This window comes from Apis cerana, linkage group LG11 (assembly GCF_029169275.1).
Source record: "Apis cerana isolate GH-2021 linkage group LG11, AcerK_1.0, whole genome shotgun sequence".
NCBI lineage: Eukaryota > Metazoa > Arthropoda > Insecta > Hymenoptera > Apidae > Apis > Apis cerana.
This window is the reverse complement of record NC_083862.1, coordinates 11565634-11586080: the sequence shown is the minus strand read 5'-3', so window position 1 is coordinate 11586080 and position 20447 is coordinate 11565634. Positions and strand designations below refer to the sequence as shown.

At 36.2% G+C, this 20447-nt stretch overlaps 1 protein-coding gene across 1 annotated transcript in view; it reads left to right on the top strand.

Annotated features, from left to right (window-relative positions):
- Positions 1-4: 4 nt before the first annotated feature.
- LOC107995077 (uncharacterized) overlaps positions 5-20447 on the top strand; it is a 26577-nt gene continuing 6134 nt past the window's right edge. The window contains exons 1-5 of the mRNA XM_017052319.3: positions 5-429; positions 2748-2851; positions 4764-4940; positions 5324-5506; positions 6005-6187. Of these exons, the coding sequence (XP_016907808.2) occupies positions 8-429; positions 2748-2851; positions 4764-4940; positions 5324-5506; positions 6005-6187 (1069 nt within the window). The 5' untranslated portion in view covers positions 5-7. The remainder of the gene's footprint in view (positions 430-2747; positions 2852-4763; positions 4941-5323; positions 5507-6004; positions 6188-20447) is intronic.

Here is a 20447-nt window from a genome sequence, read left to right as displayed (position 1 = left end):
AACGATCATGGCGCCAGGAGCAACGACCCTGACGAGTCTTCTGTTGTTGTCGCTGATGGCGGTGGCGGGATGCTCGTTGACGTCGAGAACAGTTCACTCGAGCACTCAGTCGCCGTTCACCAAGATTCTGAAAGGCGTCAGGCTGCCGGGCGGCTACATGGAGATCATCCAGGAGGACCATTGTTCGCACGGGGCTGTTCGATTGACTTGCAGATCGTTGAAGGCGTTCATCTTCATCCTGGAAGCGGAATATCTCTCCAATCTGACGGGTATTTGCGGATACGATTTGCACAAGTTGATAGAGAAGAAGATGTACAAGAGTCGAGGTGGTTCTTCCTACAAGAAGAAAGGGTTGAAGGGGAATTACATCGACGATGCTGATGAGGAACGATTTGGACTGGTGGACGTTAGACAGTCGTTGAATAAGAGGTATGTTGTTGAATGTGATTCGTTCGAAAGAACTGGTGAACATTATTTTTTGAAGAATTCTGATCGAAAATTTACCATTTTAACTATTTTAAAAATCTTTAAAAATCGAATTGTTAAACTTGATGGGCTCGATTGGCATCTTCCTTTTATATCTTCCTTTTTGATCATTTTTATTTATTATTATCCTTTGTGAGACACATTATAAAAGTAATCTTTTGATATGATTGTAGATCAAGATCAGTTTTTCGAATTTTTGTGAACTCGAGGGATACCGCTTTCGCTTTTCATATCATTTCGAATACACAATACACACCTCTCTGGTAATACGAGTCACCCACTAGGCATCCGCAAGGAAAGGAGAGAGTAAAAGATATTCGGTTTGGATTACATTACCGGCGCGTAACCACAGAATTAGAAAACCATTCCTGACACGTATGAAATATAAATTTATATTCACACCGATACGAAGCCTAATCGATAGAGACGCATTATTTAAATTTTTACCTTCTCCTGTTTTATTATAGCCCATCTAATAACGAATACAAAGTGCTACATCACTATTTTAATATCGTGCTCATCGTCTGTCGCAACAAATGTGTTCGTTCGCAGAAAAGCGCAAGAACGACGATCTATCTATTTCGTGGATAAAATCGCCAAAGATAAATGTAGAACCGTGGAACCGCTTTTACTTGCAAGCAATCGTTCTTCCTCTCTCTTTCTCTCTCCACGAAATTCACTCCTCTGTGACCACGTGTCCCATGCTGGTAACGTGTCTTCAAGGGTGGAACGAAATCTCGACACGCAAAATTGCCGTTTGATGTGCGCCAGTAAAGCGTACGTGAAGTTTTAATTGCCTTTTGAGCGACGTTCGATGCCCGCCGAAGGAGAAATCGTTTCCAGGAGAGTGCATCGCGCGCGAGGAGCACAGCTCGATGAACTTTGTAAATAAGGGGTTGCAACTGCGAACCCGAAGGGAACCGCCCTACCCTATCTCCGTCTCTAGGATTGAATTTTTCTCTTGTCATAGGGAAACTGATTTCGTCCTTCTCTTTTCCTTCTTTCAAACGAAATTTCTCTACTCTTTGGAAGGATGCAGAACAATTTTTTTAAATTAAGCGGAAAATATCGAAGACGAAAAAATTATTTATTTTTTTTTTGTGTATTGTAGAATATTGGAGGATATACAGCTATATATTTACGACGTGAAATCAACATGAAATATTCCGAGCGAAATATAAAATATTCTCGTTCAAATTAATTAGCATAAGATACTTTGCACGTCTCATTACGTTTCTTTAATGAAGCTATAATAATAATAATAATAATAAATCCACTATATCGTTATTGCTCGATTCATTCGAAGATCCAAAACTATTAAAGTCCGAACTCACTAAATTTCAAATTAAATTTCAAGCGTTATTAAACCTGAACGAAAACTAAATTACCATTGCAATTGTCCATTAAACATCCTCGAGCGTATTTTTCTAAATTATTTTCAATATTTTTAAATAGATCCATCAAGGGATGTCAGGATGTGCAAATTTTCAAGGGAGAGTCAAAGATCATATCCATTCCGAGTCAACAACGTTTGAAACTGGTTCGGAAATGCGACGATGAAAGAGTCGCGAGGTCGAAAAATTCAAAGGGATTCCTCGCGTGGGTGGCGCATGAAACGTTATTTCCCTTTTATTTCCGGCGAGGGGAACGAAGCGATAAAATCGCCGTGAGAGGGAGGGGATGTATTCACCGACCCACCGGGGAAAAGGGGTGAAAACCTACGCCCATTGTTCCACCTAGCCTGGCCATTCTCGATCCCTGCGCAACAATCATCTCGATCTGAAAACAATAGCGATTTCTCCTTTGTGAACGGTCCTAGCGGTCCTCGCACTTTCGACACCCGGTACACACCCCTAATGACCGGCCTCGCTTATTTAATTGACGACGCTGCAGAGAAATCGATACAATCTGCGTTGCGCTGTTTGCTATACACAAATTTATCTTGTATACCTGTTTCGTGTGTTTGATATCGCGAAATTGACACGGATTCTCGTTAAAACTTGATAAATTTTCTACGTTTCTTTAAGGAAAAATTTTTCACTCGGGCAGAAACTTTTGAATATTCGAATTTTTGAAAGAGATGTATTTTTAATCGTTGGTTTATTTATTTATTTAGAAATTTATTGGACGCTGAAAGAGAACTTTTTTTTTCTTTGGAATTTTTGAAAAGCTTGAAACATCGAAAAAGATTTAAAATGCAATGCGTATGACGTTAGAGGATTAAATATAAAATCGAGTATTGAACTCTTTCTATATTTTAGATGTTCCGGACAGAAGCATTGTCGTTACAATTTTACTACCGACCACCCAAGTGCCGTTTATTGGAATCCAGCCACGTTACGATTGAAGTACGCCTGTATTCCTGGTAAATATTTTTTTATTATTTTTTTATAAATTAAATTAACCTAGACATACGAGAAAAAAAATAATCATCTTCTCGCGTTAAAAATAAGTTTCCGATCTATTAATTTTTCTATAGAATTTAACACGTGAGAAACAGGAAATTCCGATTTCATTTTTCTCACATACGCATCGCTTTCCTTCTTGTAGAGAACGATCGATTTTCAGTCACGTTCTATCGATAATCTTCAATCTAGATAATCCAAACGAAATACCAGATAATCTTGATCGAAGTTAGAGAGTGAATGCCATGTCACGTGCGATACTTTCTTAATTTTATATCTTACAAAAATCTTTCTATTTTCTTCATCGCTCACGTAAAAATTCTTATATCAAATATAAATTCTCCAAATCCTTTTAATCCACTTTTTCTTCCAAAAGAAACTTCACCTTGAACTTGGACGAAGTTTATACAAAAGAAAGTTTAAAATCAATAAAAATTCTTAACAAGTTATCCAATAAATTTTTCTTTCTCCCTGAGATTCGCTTTTGAAATTCTGAAAACCACTCCCAATATTCGTGAAAACGTGATTCGAGGCAATTTCATTCTTTATAATATCCAGAGATCAAAAAGTTTCACACGAAACTTTTATAATGACCGACAGACTTTTCGAAGAACACCGCAATGAATGACATGTATGCGACAAAAGGCAGAAATTCGAAGGACGCGTTAATCTCTTGTCTCTATGCAACCAGGCGAACTATGAAACAGTAAAAGAAAAGACTCGTTGAAACTCGTCCTTGTACCCTACACGAATCACTGTCTTCGAGAGTCTCTTTAATCGAGCTATCTTTCTATATAACACGATCCATCTGCGATCAATATGGAATATTTTTATGTGACGCGATAATTCTCTCTTTTAGATTATAATTTCATATTTAGATTTGTGTGCAATCGATACGTTATAATTTTACGTAATTCGAAATATTTCTCCAATAGAAAAATTATTGTAATTTTAAATTGATTGTTACACAACCAATGATTAATAAACTTGTGTATTATTTTACACATCGTAAAATAATCTCAGTTAGAACAAAAAAACGTGTTACTTACGTCACAATGTGATCGATGTTTCTATCATAACACCGACATCATAACATCTGCTTTATATAAATCATTTTCAGCAAATAAACGAGCGCACGTTAAAAAAAATTAGTATTTACGAAATCTTAGCCGAGAGAATTTACGGCAAAAAATTCGTATCGTCAGATATATATATACCACTCTCGACGTATCTTTCAATAGAGGAATTTTATCGTTGGAGAAGAATAATAAGACGACGAAAAGGAACGAGATCGAAGAATAGAGCGAAGATCTTTTTCATCGTTCGAAAAGATAGAAGAAGAATCGTGCCACCCCTTCGACGCCCTACAACCGGTATCAGCCCCCTCCAGGTGTAGGTATTCTCCGGTCGGTTCACCCCTCCTGTGCAAAGTGGGGCAAGGACACCCTCGGTCAGGCGAAACGTCGCATAATGGTGGCGGCAGTCGACACTCGAAATCGACAAATGGACCGAAACGGATGCAGATGCTGATTGCGCGTCCTTATGTCGGTAAAAGTGTCGTCCTTTCGCGTCTCTGGAACGAACAATACCTCGAGGGAGGTCAATGGCTCGGGGGTGGCAATTCAACTGAGTAGATTCGTGTCGGGGAAAGTATAGAATTTTTCATGTGCGTTGGTATAGATAATTTATACTTTTTTCTCTCCCCTCTTTTCTCCTCTCGTTCGCAGGGAACAAATTTAATTTCCGTTCCATCCCCCTTAAGACTGTAAAAGAGATAATTTATGGTTGTGCGTCTTTCATATCATATTTATTATTCGTGCTTCCTCAACAAAGGTGTTTGAACTTTATTTACGTTTTCGGGGATTGTTTCAGAGGCTGCAGTGAGGAAATATTGCAACGAGGAGCTGAGGGTGATCCCTGGCGAGGGTGGTTTCATAAATTCACCAGGCTATCCGCTTTACTACCTCGGCGAGAGTACGTGCGGGTGGACGTTCAGGTCGGCTCCTGGGCACAGGATCGTCCTCACGTTCCACGACCTGAATATCCGGGGTAAGTATCGATCCGTTTCCCCTTTAATTCCTCGTTTTCCCTCCGGACTTGGAGATTAACCTATGTGGATCTTGCATGGAATCGATTAAGAAATCACGAGTCGTGTGTACTTTTATTTAAATTAACGAGTTCAGATCGTTTTAATTAATATTTAAATTCGAGAACCTGTATGCTTGGGATTGTATTAACGAAATTTAACTTTTTATCAACAGTTTGATAAAATTTCTTTTTCTCGTTCCCTTTGCGTTATTTATATTCTATTTAAGAAAAAATAGAATGAGTATGTACAGAGTATAGAAATATCTAACGCGATTGTACTATACTTAAGTGAAGAATATAAGTATAAGGATAAAAAAATAAAAATGTTCTAATTGTTTTCCAAGGACCAGAAACAGATGGCAATTGTGTGGACATCGTGAGAGTGCGAGAAAAAGGAAGGACGCTGTTCGAGAATTGCGGTACCGCGGCTGGCGTCAAGGTCGTTTCGAACTCGAGCGTGATCACCCTCGACCTTGTCGCCACGAAGAGGCTGTACACGGCACGAGGATTCTTCTTGCAATATCAAGGTCCGTCTAACCTCCTGAGAACGAAGGTCGATTCGTTTCTTCTTATTGTTTTTTTTTTTTTCCTGAAATCGAAGCGATCGATGGAACTCGATATGAACAAACGATTGCACAATGAATCTTTCATCCAGAAATAACGAATCGACGAACTTTTTTTTAGAACACAAACGTGTCTGACACACGATATCTTTTCTCTACGATTTCTTTGATATGTTATGACATGTTCGTCTGGTCATCGTTGTAACGTTGCATTGTGACGTAACGATTCTTGTATTTATCTTTTTTTATGTTTGGACCATCAGAATTACAAAATTACATTTATAACTCGCAAATTAAATAAATAATTTCAAGGCAAAACGAATTGAATTGTAAATATGATTGAAATAGATTGATCAATATTCACCAATAATTTGATGCACAACGTAATTACAATTTAACGCGATGAATAAGAACTATATGCAAATGAAGACCAAATTCTATAACTGATTATTAACGTTTCAGCGTTGGACTGTCCGGATGTCTCGGTGCCCAACGGAAGTTACGTATTGAATAGCACTCTAACCTCAAGGACTTTTCTCTGCAAATTGGGTACCGTGTTCCCCGACAGTAAAGAAAGGACAAGGATACTCGAGTGCAAGAATGGCAAGTGGAACGAGAGTGTCATCAACATACCGAGTTGCACAGGTAACCGCGATTCCCTTTTTATCAACGAATATTCTCCTGCATGCACCGTATCATTGACACAAAAATTAACGTGATATACGTGACACGTATATAATTTACAAGTTGCGCGCAAAAATTCTCTATCCTGAAAACGTAAAAATATCAATATATAGCGAATAAAATAAAACTTAAATTATTTTCTAATTAGAAGAAAAATTAAAAATCTTTTTCAAAAGGAAATCGGAGGCAGAAAATCAATAATAATAAAACTCACGTATACAATTAAGTATTAAAATGCTTTGACGTTTACACAATTATCAATAACACGCGAATGCTTTCAGCAAAATATATTTTTACCTAGGAAAAAAAATCTCGACGTATATTTACAATACTTCAACTTCCGATCCATATTCCAACATACATGTGCATCGCATCGTATAAGAATCAATAGTTCTAATATTAATTCGAAGTTAATTTTTCGTCTTAAACGAAATTTCCGCAAATTTTCACGCACGTCAATACGTTTCGTCGAGTTGAAACGATTGAAAGATTATAAAAAAAACATGGATGGTGGCACTCGCATTAGTAGCTACGTCCCTCACGGGTCTCCCGGGAACCCATGGCTGTCCATCGCGTTTCGAAAGGGGAAACCCGTGGTGGGGGATATCACGGTGAACGGCGGGGACACAGGAAGAGGGGTTGTCGGTGGCGGGGCAGGATGAAAGAAAAAGACGGAGGGAAAGAATCTTGGGGCGGAGAAGTATTCGTGAAGGTACCATACATCGGTAGCGTTGCACACGTAACGACGCCAGCCGTCTCGACACCACGTGTCCCGGTCGAAAAAATTATTTGAAAACCAATTTTTCGTGCCAATTAATTACGTAACTATTGTATCTTTCCACGCAATTATATATTTTCGCGTATTCGCCTCCAGTTAATCGGTTTCATCGATCGCGAAACGTTCGTATTCGCGAAACGACCTCGAGGAAGAAAGAATCGCGCATCAACCATCTTAACGCATCGTTTTGAACACATCAGGTAACTTTTTTCTTTTTTTTTTTTTTTTAAATAGAATCGATAGATCATTTGCTTTCTTTTTTTTTTTTTTTTTTTACTACGACATATCTATTTTTTTGTAAGTGGAATCCACGGATTGTTTGCTTTTCACGATACTTAATTTGCATCACGTTTACGCGTGGATATATTTATAAGAATAGTTTAACGTGACGAATCGCGAATTCATATAGAAGCGTTGTAGAACAACCTCACTGATGAAGCGGATTCTTCCGCGATAAATCAACGTTCCTTTGTTTTCCATTCTCTTCTTTTTATTTTCATTTCTTGACCACGAGTAATGCACGATCTTGAGAATATAACCAACGCATAGAATGGTCTTCCAACTTGAACTTTTGTACTCGAATGGAATCGCGAATTAATTAACGGCACCTGGAAGCTTTCTTCGCGCTTCTGGCTGGGGGATCGCCTCTTTAAAATGCGATACATTCAGCGGATTATTAATTATCCTCGTCGTGTTGAGAAGACTTTGCCTTAATCTGAAGTGACCTCTTCAACTTTGCTCTGAACTCGTGATAAATTTAAAAATCGGATTATACAGCAATTTTTATAATAAAAATTGTCTACACTTTCAAATCCTCAAGTTCTCCTTAATCTGGGGTGAATTCTTCAATTGTAATGTTCTGGTGAAATTGCGATAAATTTAAAGATATAACATCGGATAATATTTCTTTTATTTTCTCGATGAAAATTTATCACGCTTTCAAATTTTTAAATTATTTGATCAACGATCTTCAGCGTGTAATAAATTTGAAAATTCGTACAAGGAATATATTTACATATTCATTTCAATAACTCTTTCGTTGAACACTAAAAAACTTAATTAACTTAACTAACGAAATATAATGTTAATTTTTGCATACCAATTTTCTCTTATCTTGCTTGCCAAATGTACGGCTTGTCATGTTTATTTTTTTTATTCTGAAATCTCCCGTTATCGTGTGGTTGGCGCACGCGTTATCGAGTCAACCGTTTCCTCTTGAAAATCGACCGATTCCGATATACAGTCACCGCTAATTCCACACTGAATGAAAACTCTGAAAGGAGTATGGAACGAACAGCTGCGGGATAAATGAAAAATTTTTTTGTAGCCAAAAAAGAGAGAAAGGAAAGGAGAGAAAGAGAGAGGAAAAAAAAAATTGCCCGAATCCTCTCGTGGTTTTTCACACCTCTCGAACAAAGAGGATCGGGAATGAATGTGTCTGTCCAATATTCTTTGTGCGTCTCTGCATTCACCTCGATAATAACTTCGTCGGCCCGGAAAGAGTTCTCTCTTCGTTCCCGGGAATATCGAAAAGTTTTCGCGGAGAGCTTTCACCGAGACCGTAAGAAAACGGCTCGCGAGATTATTGCCTTTCTTACCGGAGGAACTTGGGATTTAAAGGCTATAAGAACGAGGCCGGGCAAGGTTTGTGCATCGTAACGGTGATTGAATTTCCAAGGAGATTGTTCGAAGCATTGATTACTTTTTTTTGTTGGAACGTTCGAGCTAACGAAACAAGGCCATTAATAAGACATTCTATAAATGAGACAAACGAGGAACGAGAAAGATAAATAATTTGGTAGATTGTTATTTTAAATATCTCCTCGAGAGTGAATTGTTGGATTGGAAACTAAAATATCCATTGTTCCGTGAAGAATTTGTAGGGAAAATCCACGAATTGGACAAGCTTTTTTTAGTGGAAAGACAAAGGGTGCATTGTCTTTAAATTTGCCTCCTTGGATCGTGGTTGAATACCTTTCATTTTCAATTCAACGAGCAATTCGAGGAAAATTTATATTCACAATTAGAAATATAATGGAAAAAAGTATAAAAATTAATTTTCAATTAGCAAAAGGATCGTATATTTTGAGAATTTGTTAAAATCAATTTGAATTATCGATCTATTCCCGCGCAAGTTGCGCTTTCATTTTCCGCCATCTGTATTTGTTCCCGCGAAGGAACAAACTTTCAAAACTTCCAACGAAACAGCTATAGGAACATGCGTTGCTTGCATTATATTTGCATGTATTTTATAACGAATACATAATTCAAAAGATACGTAGTTTCGAGTAGAAGTGTGATCGCACGAACGAGAAACACGAAAGCGGGGAGGTAACTGGCTCGTATTCGTCGTTGTGGTGGGGAGAAGCGAGGAGTGGGAGTAAAGGGCGATTGGAGGGGATAATCGCCCCTATCGTACCCCCACCATCATCACCTCCTTGCGCGCGGAGATAATTTTAGAGTTGAGAAAATAAAACAACATTGCGATTGCACATGTTCAACAAGCAGTTGAGACAAAATTGAACTTTGAAAACCTGATGATTCTATGTATATACATGAATTCTTTTGTATTCTCGATAAACGATGATCGCTTCATTTTTATAAAATAAAATAAATCGAACGATTTAAAAGATAAAAATAAAAAATCGTACATAAGAAGTAAAAGTTCAATCATTTTTTTCACAGTTTAAGTTAAAAATTTTATTTTTTTATTTTATTGAAAAAAAATAATGTGCAATTAATTCTGAATGAATGTATTATGTATTATAGCTTTATTATTTTGTTTTGCACAGTATGAATGTTAAACAGGTAATTAATATTAATGATGCATCAACTACGTTTATAAAATTATTTTCCATGATTCATCATTCCAAAGTTTAACCAAATACTTTAACAATGCCTCGCAACATAATTACAAATTACAAATAAGATTTTATTTACATCCTATTTAACCCGAGATGATTTAATATATACCGATTACATTAAATTCCACCTAAAAATATACAAAGCCCGTAAAAAAACAAATCTCCGATACGAAATCGATAAAAAAATTTTTGTCGTTCAAAACAAATTGTAGAATAAAAAAAGTAATATCGAGGAAACGCAAAGCAATAATCGTGACAGAAACGTTGATCGAATCCAAAGAGGACAGCTTGTTTTCATCCTGGAGAGAATTTGCGTGGGAGGTGGACGTAGAACGATATATATATATATATATATATTGGTGGTGGGGGTGAAACGATCGCCCCTGTTTATTCCCCCACCACCGCCGCTATTCACTCCGTCTCTGTCGCTCCTTGCCCTCCCCATCAACCACGAGCGTTGATGTACGAGGTAGAGAAGGTTTGTGTCCAGTCGTCGTCGGAGTTTCTGATAGTGGGACCACGCGACTCTTGCCGTCTTATCGTCTCTTGGCTTTTTATCAATGGAGAGCTCGTGTCACCGTCTTTCACGTTTACGTACGCACGCCTCGCGATTACGCTCAACGACGCACGCGCGATATCGTGAGGAGAAGAGAAACAAACGTTCTGGACGTACGATTACGAGGGAGGCCAGTCCGGAATTTTACTCGTCGCGTTTCTGGACGACGAATTCTCTTTGCACGGGACACGAAGAGAGGTCGATGGAATAAGACGAGACCGGGTTCAAAGGTTCCACGGTGTGTGTTTCACTCCGATTCGTAGCTCGAAGGCCTGGCTTTGGTTTCGTTTATTCGATACATCTCGGATAATCAACACGAGTCAGGAGAAAATTCGCCTCGAGGGCTTGATGGTATAAAAACGAGGAGAGACGTGATCTTCGTTCTCTCTGTATTCTTTTGTCGGTGAAAGAGAGCATTCAGATTCAGAGCAGAAGGAAGGAAAGAGACCCGTTCGAGAAACCGAACTGCTGTCCTGCACGATCTGCTTGGCCTACCTCCTGATACTGACTTTACTTGGATGAAGTTGGACAGCCTGTCTTGACCGAGAAAAGTATAACACGAATTTGATCTTGCCTATTCATCGTTCGTTATCGAATTCGGTTTCGACCTTTCAAATTGGTGAAGAAAGTTGACCGATATTGGAAACAAATTTTTTTCCTTTGATCGATAATAGATCATCGAGACGAGAAATTGCACATATTGTTTCAGATTGGCTTATCTAAAACGTTTATATAATACTGGAATAAGATACGTAGAGTAGAAATAAAAAAAAAAAAGAAGGAAAAGAAATTGAATAAACAAAAACAAGTTTCCAAGGGGTAATGAATTATTGAATAATTTGATCTAAGTTAGAGATAAGTCTGAAAGGTTACAACATTAATCTTCTCGAATGTAGTAATAGAATATTCGTGGAAAGATATTTTTAAAAGCATATTTTTGAGAATGATCATTGAGCCAAAGATTCTGAGAATAAATTAAGCAAAGGTCATAGTTCAATAGAAAATCAGCCCTCACGTGTCGTACGAAAATAGTTCAAATAGAAGAGAAAAGGCGTGTCCCATAAAGAACTCCGTAATATCATCGTTCCATGCTTTCAGTCTTGGAAAAATCATTGGATATATTTCGATCGATACGAATTAATCCTTCGAAATCCAAAGAAGTTCGATTTGAATCTGTATTACGGAAGAGCACGTGGCCAGGAGAGACAAAGGGAAATCAGTAAAATAGGACAACTATAATCGGACGATTTATCAAAAAAAAAAAAAAAAGCGACGCACAAACGTTGAACAGGTATTGAAAATTTTCTTACAATGCAACAGAATACATTTTGCTCGCGTATATTATGTACTATATATTATATACTAGTATATATATATACGTTACGAGGTTACGAGGAAAAAAAGAAACAGACTGCACGGTGGGCAATGTATAGTAAAAAGACCGTGTATCACACGGAATAGAGAGGAGAGGGTACGTGCAACGGAATCGAATGAAAACGTGCACCGTTGTATACGGTTCTCCTTTTCTTTTTTCCCTCTCTTCTCTTCTCTGTCTCTCTTTCTCATTCTCTCTGCCCACGATCTTTCTCTTCCTTCGAATTCCCTGAGAAGAGACGAGTTCAAAGCCAATTGACGCAACATACGTACTTATCGTAGAACAAGGACACTTTTAATCGCGCTGAACACATATTTGTTGAAAAATAGTTCGTGAAAAATTTGTTATAAATATTTTACGAGAGTTTGTTTTTTTTTAAAGCCAATATTTCATTTCTTTTTTTTTTCAAATTACGATAAAAATAGTTTTCTTTTTTTTTCTTTCTTTTTTTTAATATCGTTTTTTAATATTCAAGCATCTGTTTCGAGAAATTCAGTTTTTCATTATGTTGAAATAAATTAATGTAGAAGAATGGACTTCATATTTTGAAGAAAATTTATTGGAGCACTCTTGCTTTTAGAAAGAGTCGTAATATCTTGAAACGGTATACAAAGAACGACGAATATAGGGGTTCTACGAAAGAGGGGATAAGGATAGTCCATGTGGCGTCGTTAACTCAACGTCGTGTTCATCATTCTCAATGCCCTGCACGATTGCCTTACAATGTTTTCGATAGTCACGGCATATCAATTAATGAATATATCAATTTATATTTATTTATACGTATTTTTTCAATCTATATACGATACGTCTCTTTATTTTAATAAAAATATTATCTCGAAAAATTTCAAAATAACTTTCTTCAAAGCGGACGATAAAAATAACGCTTTACATATTTTATCGCATAACCGTTCAAAACTTCACGAAGATATAATTAAAAAATCTTTAATATTATAAGCGATATTTCAACTCGATAATTTTCAGATATTAAGAAAAAGAAAAAAAACTCACGGTTATCTATTCCTCGCGTGTAAAAACGGCCCCAAGATGGAAAAAGGCGTGCCCGTCAGGTAGAGGGGATCTCACAGAGATGCACTGGCAGCACAAGCGATAAGAGATAACCGGCAAAATCTCTTTTTTTCGCATTTTCCTTTTCCCAATATATTGTATTCCATTTTTTTCTCTCTTTTTCTTTTTTCTTTTTTTTGTTTACGATTCCGGGTCAAAGAGTATCGTCGTCTAGAACGAATCAAGGCGTCGTCGCCCATCACGCCACGCGTTTCTCGTCGATGATAAAACCGATGGGATAGCGGAGATCTTACTCAGTTTGTCCCTTCTGCTCCGCGAGTCTCCTACGAGTTGCTTATCGACTATGACAAGGAAAGATCGCGGCTTTCTTTCACGATTGTGACGTTATTAACTTGACCTTCGTTAAAAAAACATTGCGAGTGAGATTCCTCGTCCATTTCTTTCTCTTTCTTCTTTTTTTTCCTTTTTTTTTTAATTCTCGCTCAAAAATCGAAACGAGAGGATCGTGTTGTTCGGTTATGGATAAAAACGAGAGTGTATATAAATATTATTGTTATTAGACAACATTCAGATTTATAACAGATTTCGAATTATGCACTCCGCTCGGCGTGGAATTTGTGTCTCGATGTGTTTAACTTGGTTCACCGGTTTCCGGTTTTGTTATTCGAACGGAATGAAACTGCCGAGTGACTAACCGAGTGACGAATCGATCTTCGATATCGAGTTGCCTATAAATTTTCTGCTTATCCGATCGAATTAATGACACCGGTGATTGAAAGAAGTAGAGACGAATCTTTCGAGCAAGTTTCTTGGAAAATTCGCGATTTCGCTTGGAAAAAGAAAATAGAAGAGAGAAGAAGTAATTCGATGAAAGATAGACGATTTATGATAAGTGGAAAGAATGGAGGAAGCGTAAGGAGGAAAGATCGTTAGAAAAAAAAATAAAAGAAGAAAACAAAGAAAATAATTCAACGAAAGATAAACTTTTCTATTTTGTCCAAAAACTTGCGATAGAAGAATAAACAAAGAGAAGGATAAAGAAAGAGGATAGAAGAGGGAAATTTCTTAGAAAAAATCGATATGTGATATTTAGACGAAAAAGATATGGTGATAATAATCCTATGAAAGATGTAGTGTTTCCCATTGTTGTCCATTTCCTTAAGACTTAATAGATGAAGGGATAAGATAGATTCAAGGGAAAAATAGGTGAAAAACGGAGAAAGAGGGAGGAGGAGAGAGAAAGAGATCGGTAAAGGAGAGACAGAGACAGCGGAGAGGAGAAGCTTTGGGGAGAGACTCCACGCCAGAGTGGTTTGAACGCGGGCCCACTGATGCCTGTAGTAGTATAGTTCGAGGAGCCAGGAGAAACAGTCTGTTTAAATCGAACTGTCGTGCAGGAACGCGTTATGGTGGTGTGTAGCAGCTGACAGTACGCGGACGCACACGAGTTTCGGGTGTAAGGAAAGGTACCGACGAGGATCTACTTGCCGATTGTTTCACCATGATACGAATATTCGCAGACACCTTCAGGAATCTTATAAGTAAGTGATCCTGATGATACTGCGATAAAAAAATCCATTCTAACGTCTATCTTCGTCTCATTCGTTGTCAAAATAATCTCATTTTCGAAGAAGAACCAAATCATTTCTCTTGACATAAATTTTATATATTAATCGAAACTGTGTTGACAGGACATATAATATTAATAATAATAATTCAAGGGATTAATTTAATTTCTGTATCGAGATTATTAAACGGAAAATGAATAATTTCGTATGGCGGTATTCCTATTTGAATATTTGCTTGGAAATTTGATTGAAAATCGTTCGTAATTGGTTAAATCGGTTATCCCCGTTTATTTAATTAATTAGTTAAATAATAGATAATAGCGGTTTATTGACAGAGGAGGGACTAGTAATAAGTATAAATGAAAAAATATTTACCAATTTGAATTTCAAATCGATTTCATACGTGTTAAAAATTGCCTATTTTTTCAATGATGTGATAAAAATAAATTATAAATGCTATTATTGGTAACATTGATTGGGAATGATAAGCGAGGAGTCAATTGAAAAAATCCGTGGAAAACAATGATTCTTTTTCACAGTCTTTCTAAATAACAAAAACGTTGCATCATTTCGTTTTGCTTCATTAAAGCGTCGAACGCAAGCCTCAAAGTTGACATACTCGCACGTTAGACGAGTCCATATAGCGGTCATATTAATCAAATTATTTATATCGTATCCCTCGTCAACATCGTCATATATGTATAATCACGTGAACGTGCAATTTGTATCCGACCAAAACACGATCTTGAATCCGAGATGACGTTTTTTACGTCATTGCGTTGTGCACGTAATTAAACGAGAAATATACAATATTCGTTCATAGAAAAAAAAAAAAGAAAAAAAGGAAGAGAAAAAATTACAAACTTTGAAAGTTTTTCTTACAATAATTGCATAATGAATAATTATAAATGATAATCGCGGTTAGAAACAGTCTATCTACCGGAATTATTTTCAGCTGACGTTGCGCAGTGTAATATATACAAAAATTCTTTTCGATCGTTTCCAATAATTTAGCCAACACGACGGAAAATTTTTCCATCTTCGTGTTATATAATTTCACGTATCATCGCAAACAGTCAATTGTATCTCAAGATCATTCGTCTGTCACGACTTCTGCGACTTCTCCTCATACGTGATTTTATTTCAAACTTGCATCGAACTGTCTCCAACCTTCGCCAACTCACCCCAACACCCCTATATCGAGCGGAAAGAAATCTTTTCTCACTGTTCCTCGGCCAATCTTTTCCATCCACGATTTCCGTCAGCTTTCGCGCATCGAACTCGTCTGTTATCGACGATTTCCATCAGGTTGCGCACCTCGATTCCACCATTTTTTCTTATATTCCATACCCTTCTCCAACCTTCACCCGCAGCACGTGGCATACGTGACTGATGCAACGTACCTGCACAACATACAATGCTCTAGATTTACGCGTGCACGTATTTACAGCCTTGTGTATCCTATGGCCAGCTTTCTTTACGCTGGCCTTTGTACCCAACTCTAAAATTAGGCACATTTCTACGATGTGATGCAATGCAGAGCTATCGATAATTTCGTCTATTCTTCGATTGAAATAATGCCTCTTATCGCGACGAGTTGTTCGACGAGGACGATTCATCTCGTTTTGCGTCGATCTCGTTTATCAGCGACGATCGATTCGATGATCGTCGAAGGGATGGAGATATAGATAGTCTGAAGAAATTCTGGCAACAGATCGAGATATTGTAATCGTTGTTTGCTCGGCTCGAATGTAATCTTTTAACGTTGATTTTTTTATGTTGTAGGAAGCTATAATTCTAGAGAATTCTTTTAGAGTGGACAGACGCAACGGTTCTCAACATTGGGATTTAACACAAACCTCAAAAGATCTGATTTCACTAAAAATATTTCCATGGAGAAAAGAATTATTAACTTCTCAGATTATAAGATTTATTATTAAAAGAATTCTTTTCTCTTCAGGCGGGAAAATAAAACGGTTTAATAATCGAGACAATGCACGCGCGTGTACAACGAGAATCATAGGAAGTTATCCTACGAATAGGATATATTCATAAGAACACGAACAATTAATTCTTTCCGGAGTTAGAAAGTACTATTGTTGTACTTCAAGAGATACATTAAGGACTACATTTAGAGTCAAGTTTATATTCTTCGTTGTAAAAGCAAATAAGAATGACAGTTTGCAAGCTCTCAAAGTTTCGCAAAGCTCGATTCCATAAATACACATTTGTGCATACCAAGAGTCTGAGATGACGAGGAAAAGCAAAGCAATAGAGAAGTATAAATAAGTACGAGACAAAAGTAATAAACTTTATGATGGATTTTATTCGGAATATCCGGTGAATTCTCATTTTCATTTATTATAATTTCGACTTGCGATCGAGGGCGCACAATAATTGTAAGTTTGAGAGACTTTAATCATCGTTGAAATTTCCTCGCAAACTTTCTTATCAATTGTTCCCACTCTTTGTTCCAACTTTTATTAAAAAAATTAATTTTACATCGTGCTTTCATTATCACTTCTGTCTTTGGTCGACGATTTATTAAACTTTCGTTTATTTTTTATTTTTCAGTTTCAGAAATAATAATAAGTAAATCGAGTAAGTTTCAGAAACTTTTTTTCATACATTTCGAAAAGATAAATGTCATACAAACGCGAAAAGAAAAATATATCCTTTCCACGTTGTGAACACTGTCTTGTCTGTTCGCTGCAAAGTTTCACACGATTCCAGGAAAGTTGGTAATACTTTCAAAAAAGAAAGTATTCTTATTTAATTTATTTGGCCAATAATTCACGGATTAAAATTCTCCATTTCGTTACAGTCTCTCGAGTTTTGTTATATTTTTATCCGACGTTTAACCTTAATCTCAATCGATCCTTCAAGTTTCTTCGTAAAGGGAATTCGGCACTGTTCTCTGGAACGATTCTGCGTCACACTCGAGGAAACGTCCGGCTGTAAGTGGCATCTCGACCACCAGTCGGCCACTCTCAAAGATTAACTAAGTTAGAGGGTTAGCGACAATTGTGGATGATTGAACGATCACTAAAGAGACCCTTCATTGGTGTACATGAAACACACCCGTTTCAGTCTGTTCAAGTGCCTCGTGGAACCTGGTCGACGAATCAAAACCTTCGTAAAACAGTGGGAATATATTTGAATCGGTTCATTTCTCGATTGACAACGACATTTTTGCTAATTATATCTGCTGATCGAACAGGTATAAGTTTCAAAATATCTCATATATATTTTTTTCCATTAATCGCATTGAAATATCTTGATTTTTTAAATGTATTACAAATCATTGATTCTAATATTGATTACATTTTAAAATTAATTACATTTAAGCAAAAATTATTTTATCCTATCTCGTTTATATATTTTATTTCGTTTTTATATTTAAAATAATGGGTTCTTAAAATATCAGAAAAATTTTCATCAACATTTCGATAACGACATTTTCTTTCAAAGGAATTATATAAATCAATAAATTAATTCCAACATGGGAACGCGGATCGTTCGTGGAAATACATCCAATTTTATCAATTTATCCAATTTTTCTTATCCCTCTCGTACGCCATTATACTATCAATCTTCATACCGTGGAGATCTCATTCACACAGTTGGCTTTCATCGTTCCACCTCTTGAAATTATAAGTCTAGATATCCAGCGGAGATAAATTCATATTTTTCTCTCCATTGGCCATTTTCGGGGGAAATTCAACACATATTGTCGTGTTAACGTGGAAAATTTCGCATCAACTATTCTTTCCCGCGACTATTCTGAATACCGTTCGAGAAACGTGAACGGCGCGTGGTTTGATCGGGAAAAATAAAGCGATTACCGCGGAACGAAGTGTCGATATTCAGTGACCCGTGGCGGATCAAAAACTTCTCATATTGAGATAGCGGATCGTTCGATTTTCACGTAATCGAAATCGTTCTTTCTTTCTTTCTTTCTTTTTTTTTTCCGCCGTATCAGCGATCGAATTGCATCGATGCAACTGACACAGAGGGCAATGAGACAATGTGACGAAACTTGATCGTACCATTGCTCGATTTTCTCGACTTAACACACACATTGATATGCAGGACGGAGGAGATTACTATAATAGTAATAATGTCGATGATATTTTGACGATGAGGAAATTTAAGTGTTGAAATCGGTGAGAACGATACTTGGGAGGTGATACGGGATTATAAAATGTGTAGAGAAAATGTGTTCCCAAGCAATTAAATTTGTAAAAAGTGAATATCCAAGAAATATATATTGAAAATGTTAAATCTATTGGGATTTAGAAGATTTAGAATTTTCGAGTAGTTTTTGATACATGTTGATACTTTGCAGTCACATGATCTGAACTCTGATGTTTTTTTTGTTGTTTTGCTTCGTCGTTGCCTTTTTTTTTTTATATAAATTGATATAAATTTGGAGTTATCGTTTATAACTGAACTTCGCCAAGTTTTCTATTAAACAGTTTATTGAAAGTCGATTTCGAAATTAGAAATTATAAACATGTTCTTAATAGTCACAAGTTTTTCACATTTCAACGATTCTATATCTAGAAACGCATTAAGATGCAAAAGAATACAGTAAGAGAGAAGGATAAAAGTAAAGAAAATATTATAATTCTTGGAAATTCAACATGATAATTGATTTATAAAATATTCAATTCGAAAATTATAGATATGCAAATACATTCAAATAAAAATTGAACACGACAAAATGATTAATATTCAATGCAATTAATACTCATACAATGTTAGAGTTATACGATATCTCAAAATACGACTAATCGATATTTAGCTGAAAGATATATCGATGTTTAAAGTTCATTCGAGATAGATATTGATCTGAATTTTTTATATGAAAATGATTACACGAAAATAAAAAATTGTGATTAATCGCGGATAAATGAAAATTAATAGATCAAGAATTAAACAATGAGAAAAAAATCAGTGAATCGCGATAATCTAAGATTCAAGAAATTGAACGATAATCGATAAAGTTTAAGAATTATCGAGTTAAGCGTTATTATGTGTAAAACTTTTACAATTATTCTTTATTATGTTCTTTTCTTCCATTTTTTTTTCTTTTTTTGCTTCTTTTTTTCCATTAATCATAACGTAATACATAATGTTATCCGAGTGGACTTTGTACAATAGATCTACAGCTTTTCATTGTATTATTTCCACAAGTCATTAAATCATTAAATGCCGCGGAACTTAGCAGAGTTCGCGATCATGTAATAGTTCAATAAACCGAATTCTTTCGAGCTGAACTAATTCGATACATATTTTTATTTTTATTTTTCGAAAATCGAATGAAATATCTATGCTATTCGATCGTAAAATTTTCGTACGGACTCGAAATAAAAACCTCGCGTCTCCGGAAATAAAATTTCCCGGCCTTGTATCCGAAGAAAAGAAACGGATATTTTTAACATTCTAGAAAACTGTTAATATTACGCTCTATCTGAAAAATTTTATATTTTAGTCGATATTTTCGATCATTAGCTCGCATAAATGAGAAAATTTTTAATCTAAGAAAATTCTAGGAGATCGATTTAAAATAAAAAAGACTACAATTAATTATCAGAATTATATAAAATATTTCTGAATTGAAAAGGTTTGAAGATTAATCGTGAAAAGAAGTGTAAATATTTATATATATTTTTCTTCTTTTAGAAAAAAATCCATTTGTATTACTCCTCTACTTCTCTACGTTATTGTCATCAATTCTTTTGATCTTCTACCTCGCACACGTACACACACTCTCAAGTTTCTTCAACCATCTGTTGCCAAGTTCCATTTCACAATGAAGCCTTATTAATTATCACAAATGACGATAATTTCTAGAGAGAATAAAGATACCATTGAATCTTGTTCCAATCTTTTCATTGGCCGCTTTTAAAATCGGCAATCGACTCTTCTCGAAATATTGGTCGACTATTTGGGTAGGTGATTATATTGAAGAGGAACACTTTAACCGCTTATCGTACTCGTAAATTCACGTCTCTATTGCTTTTGTCTCTCTGATAAGGGCACGCA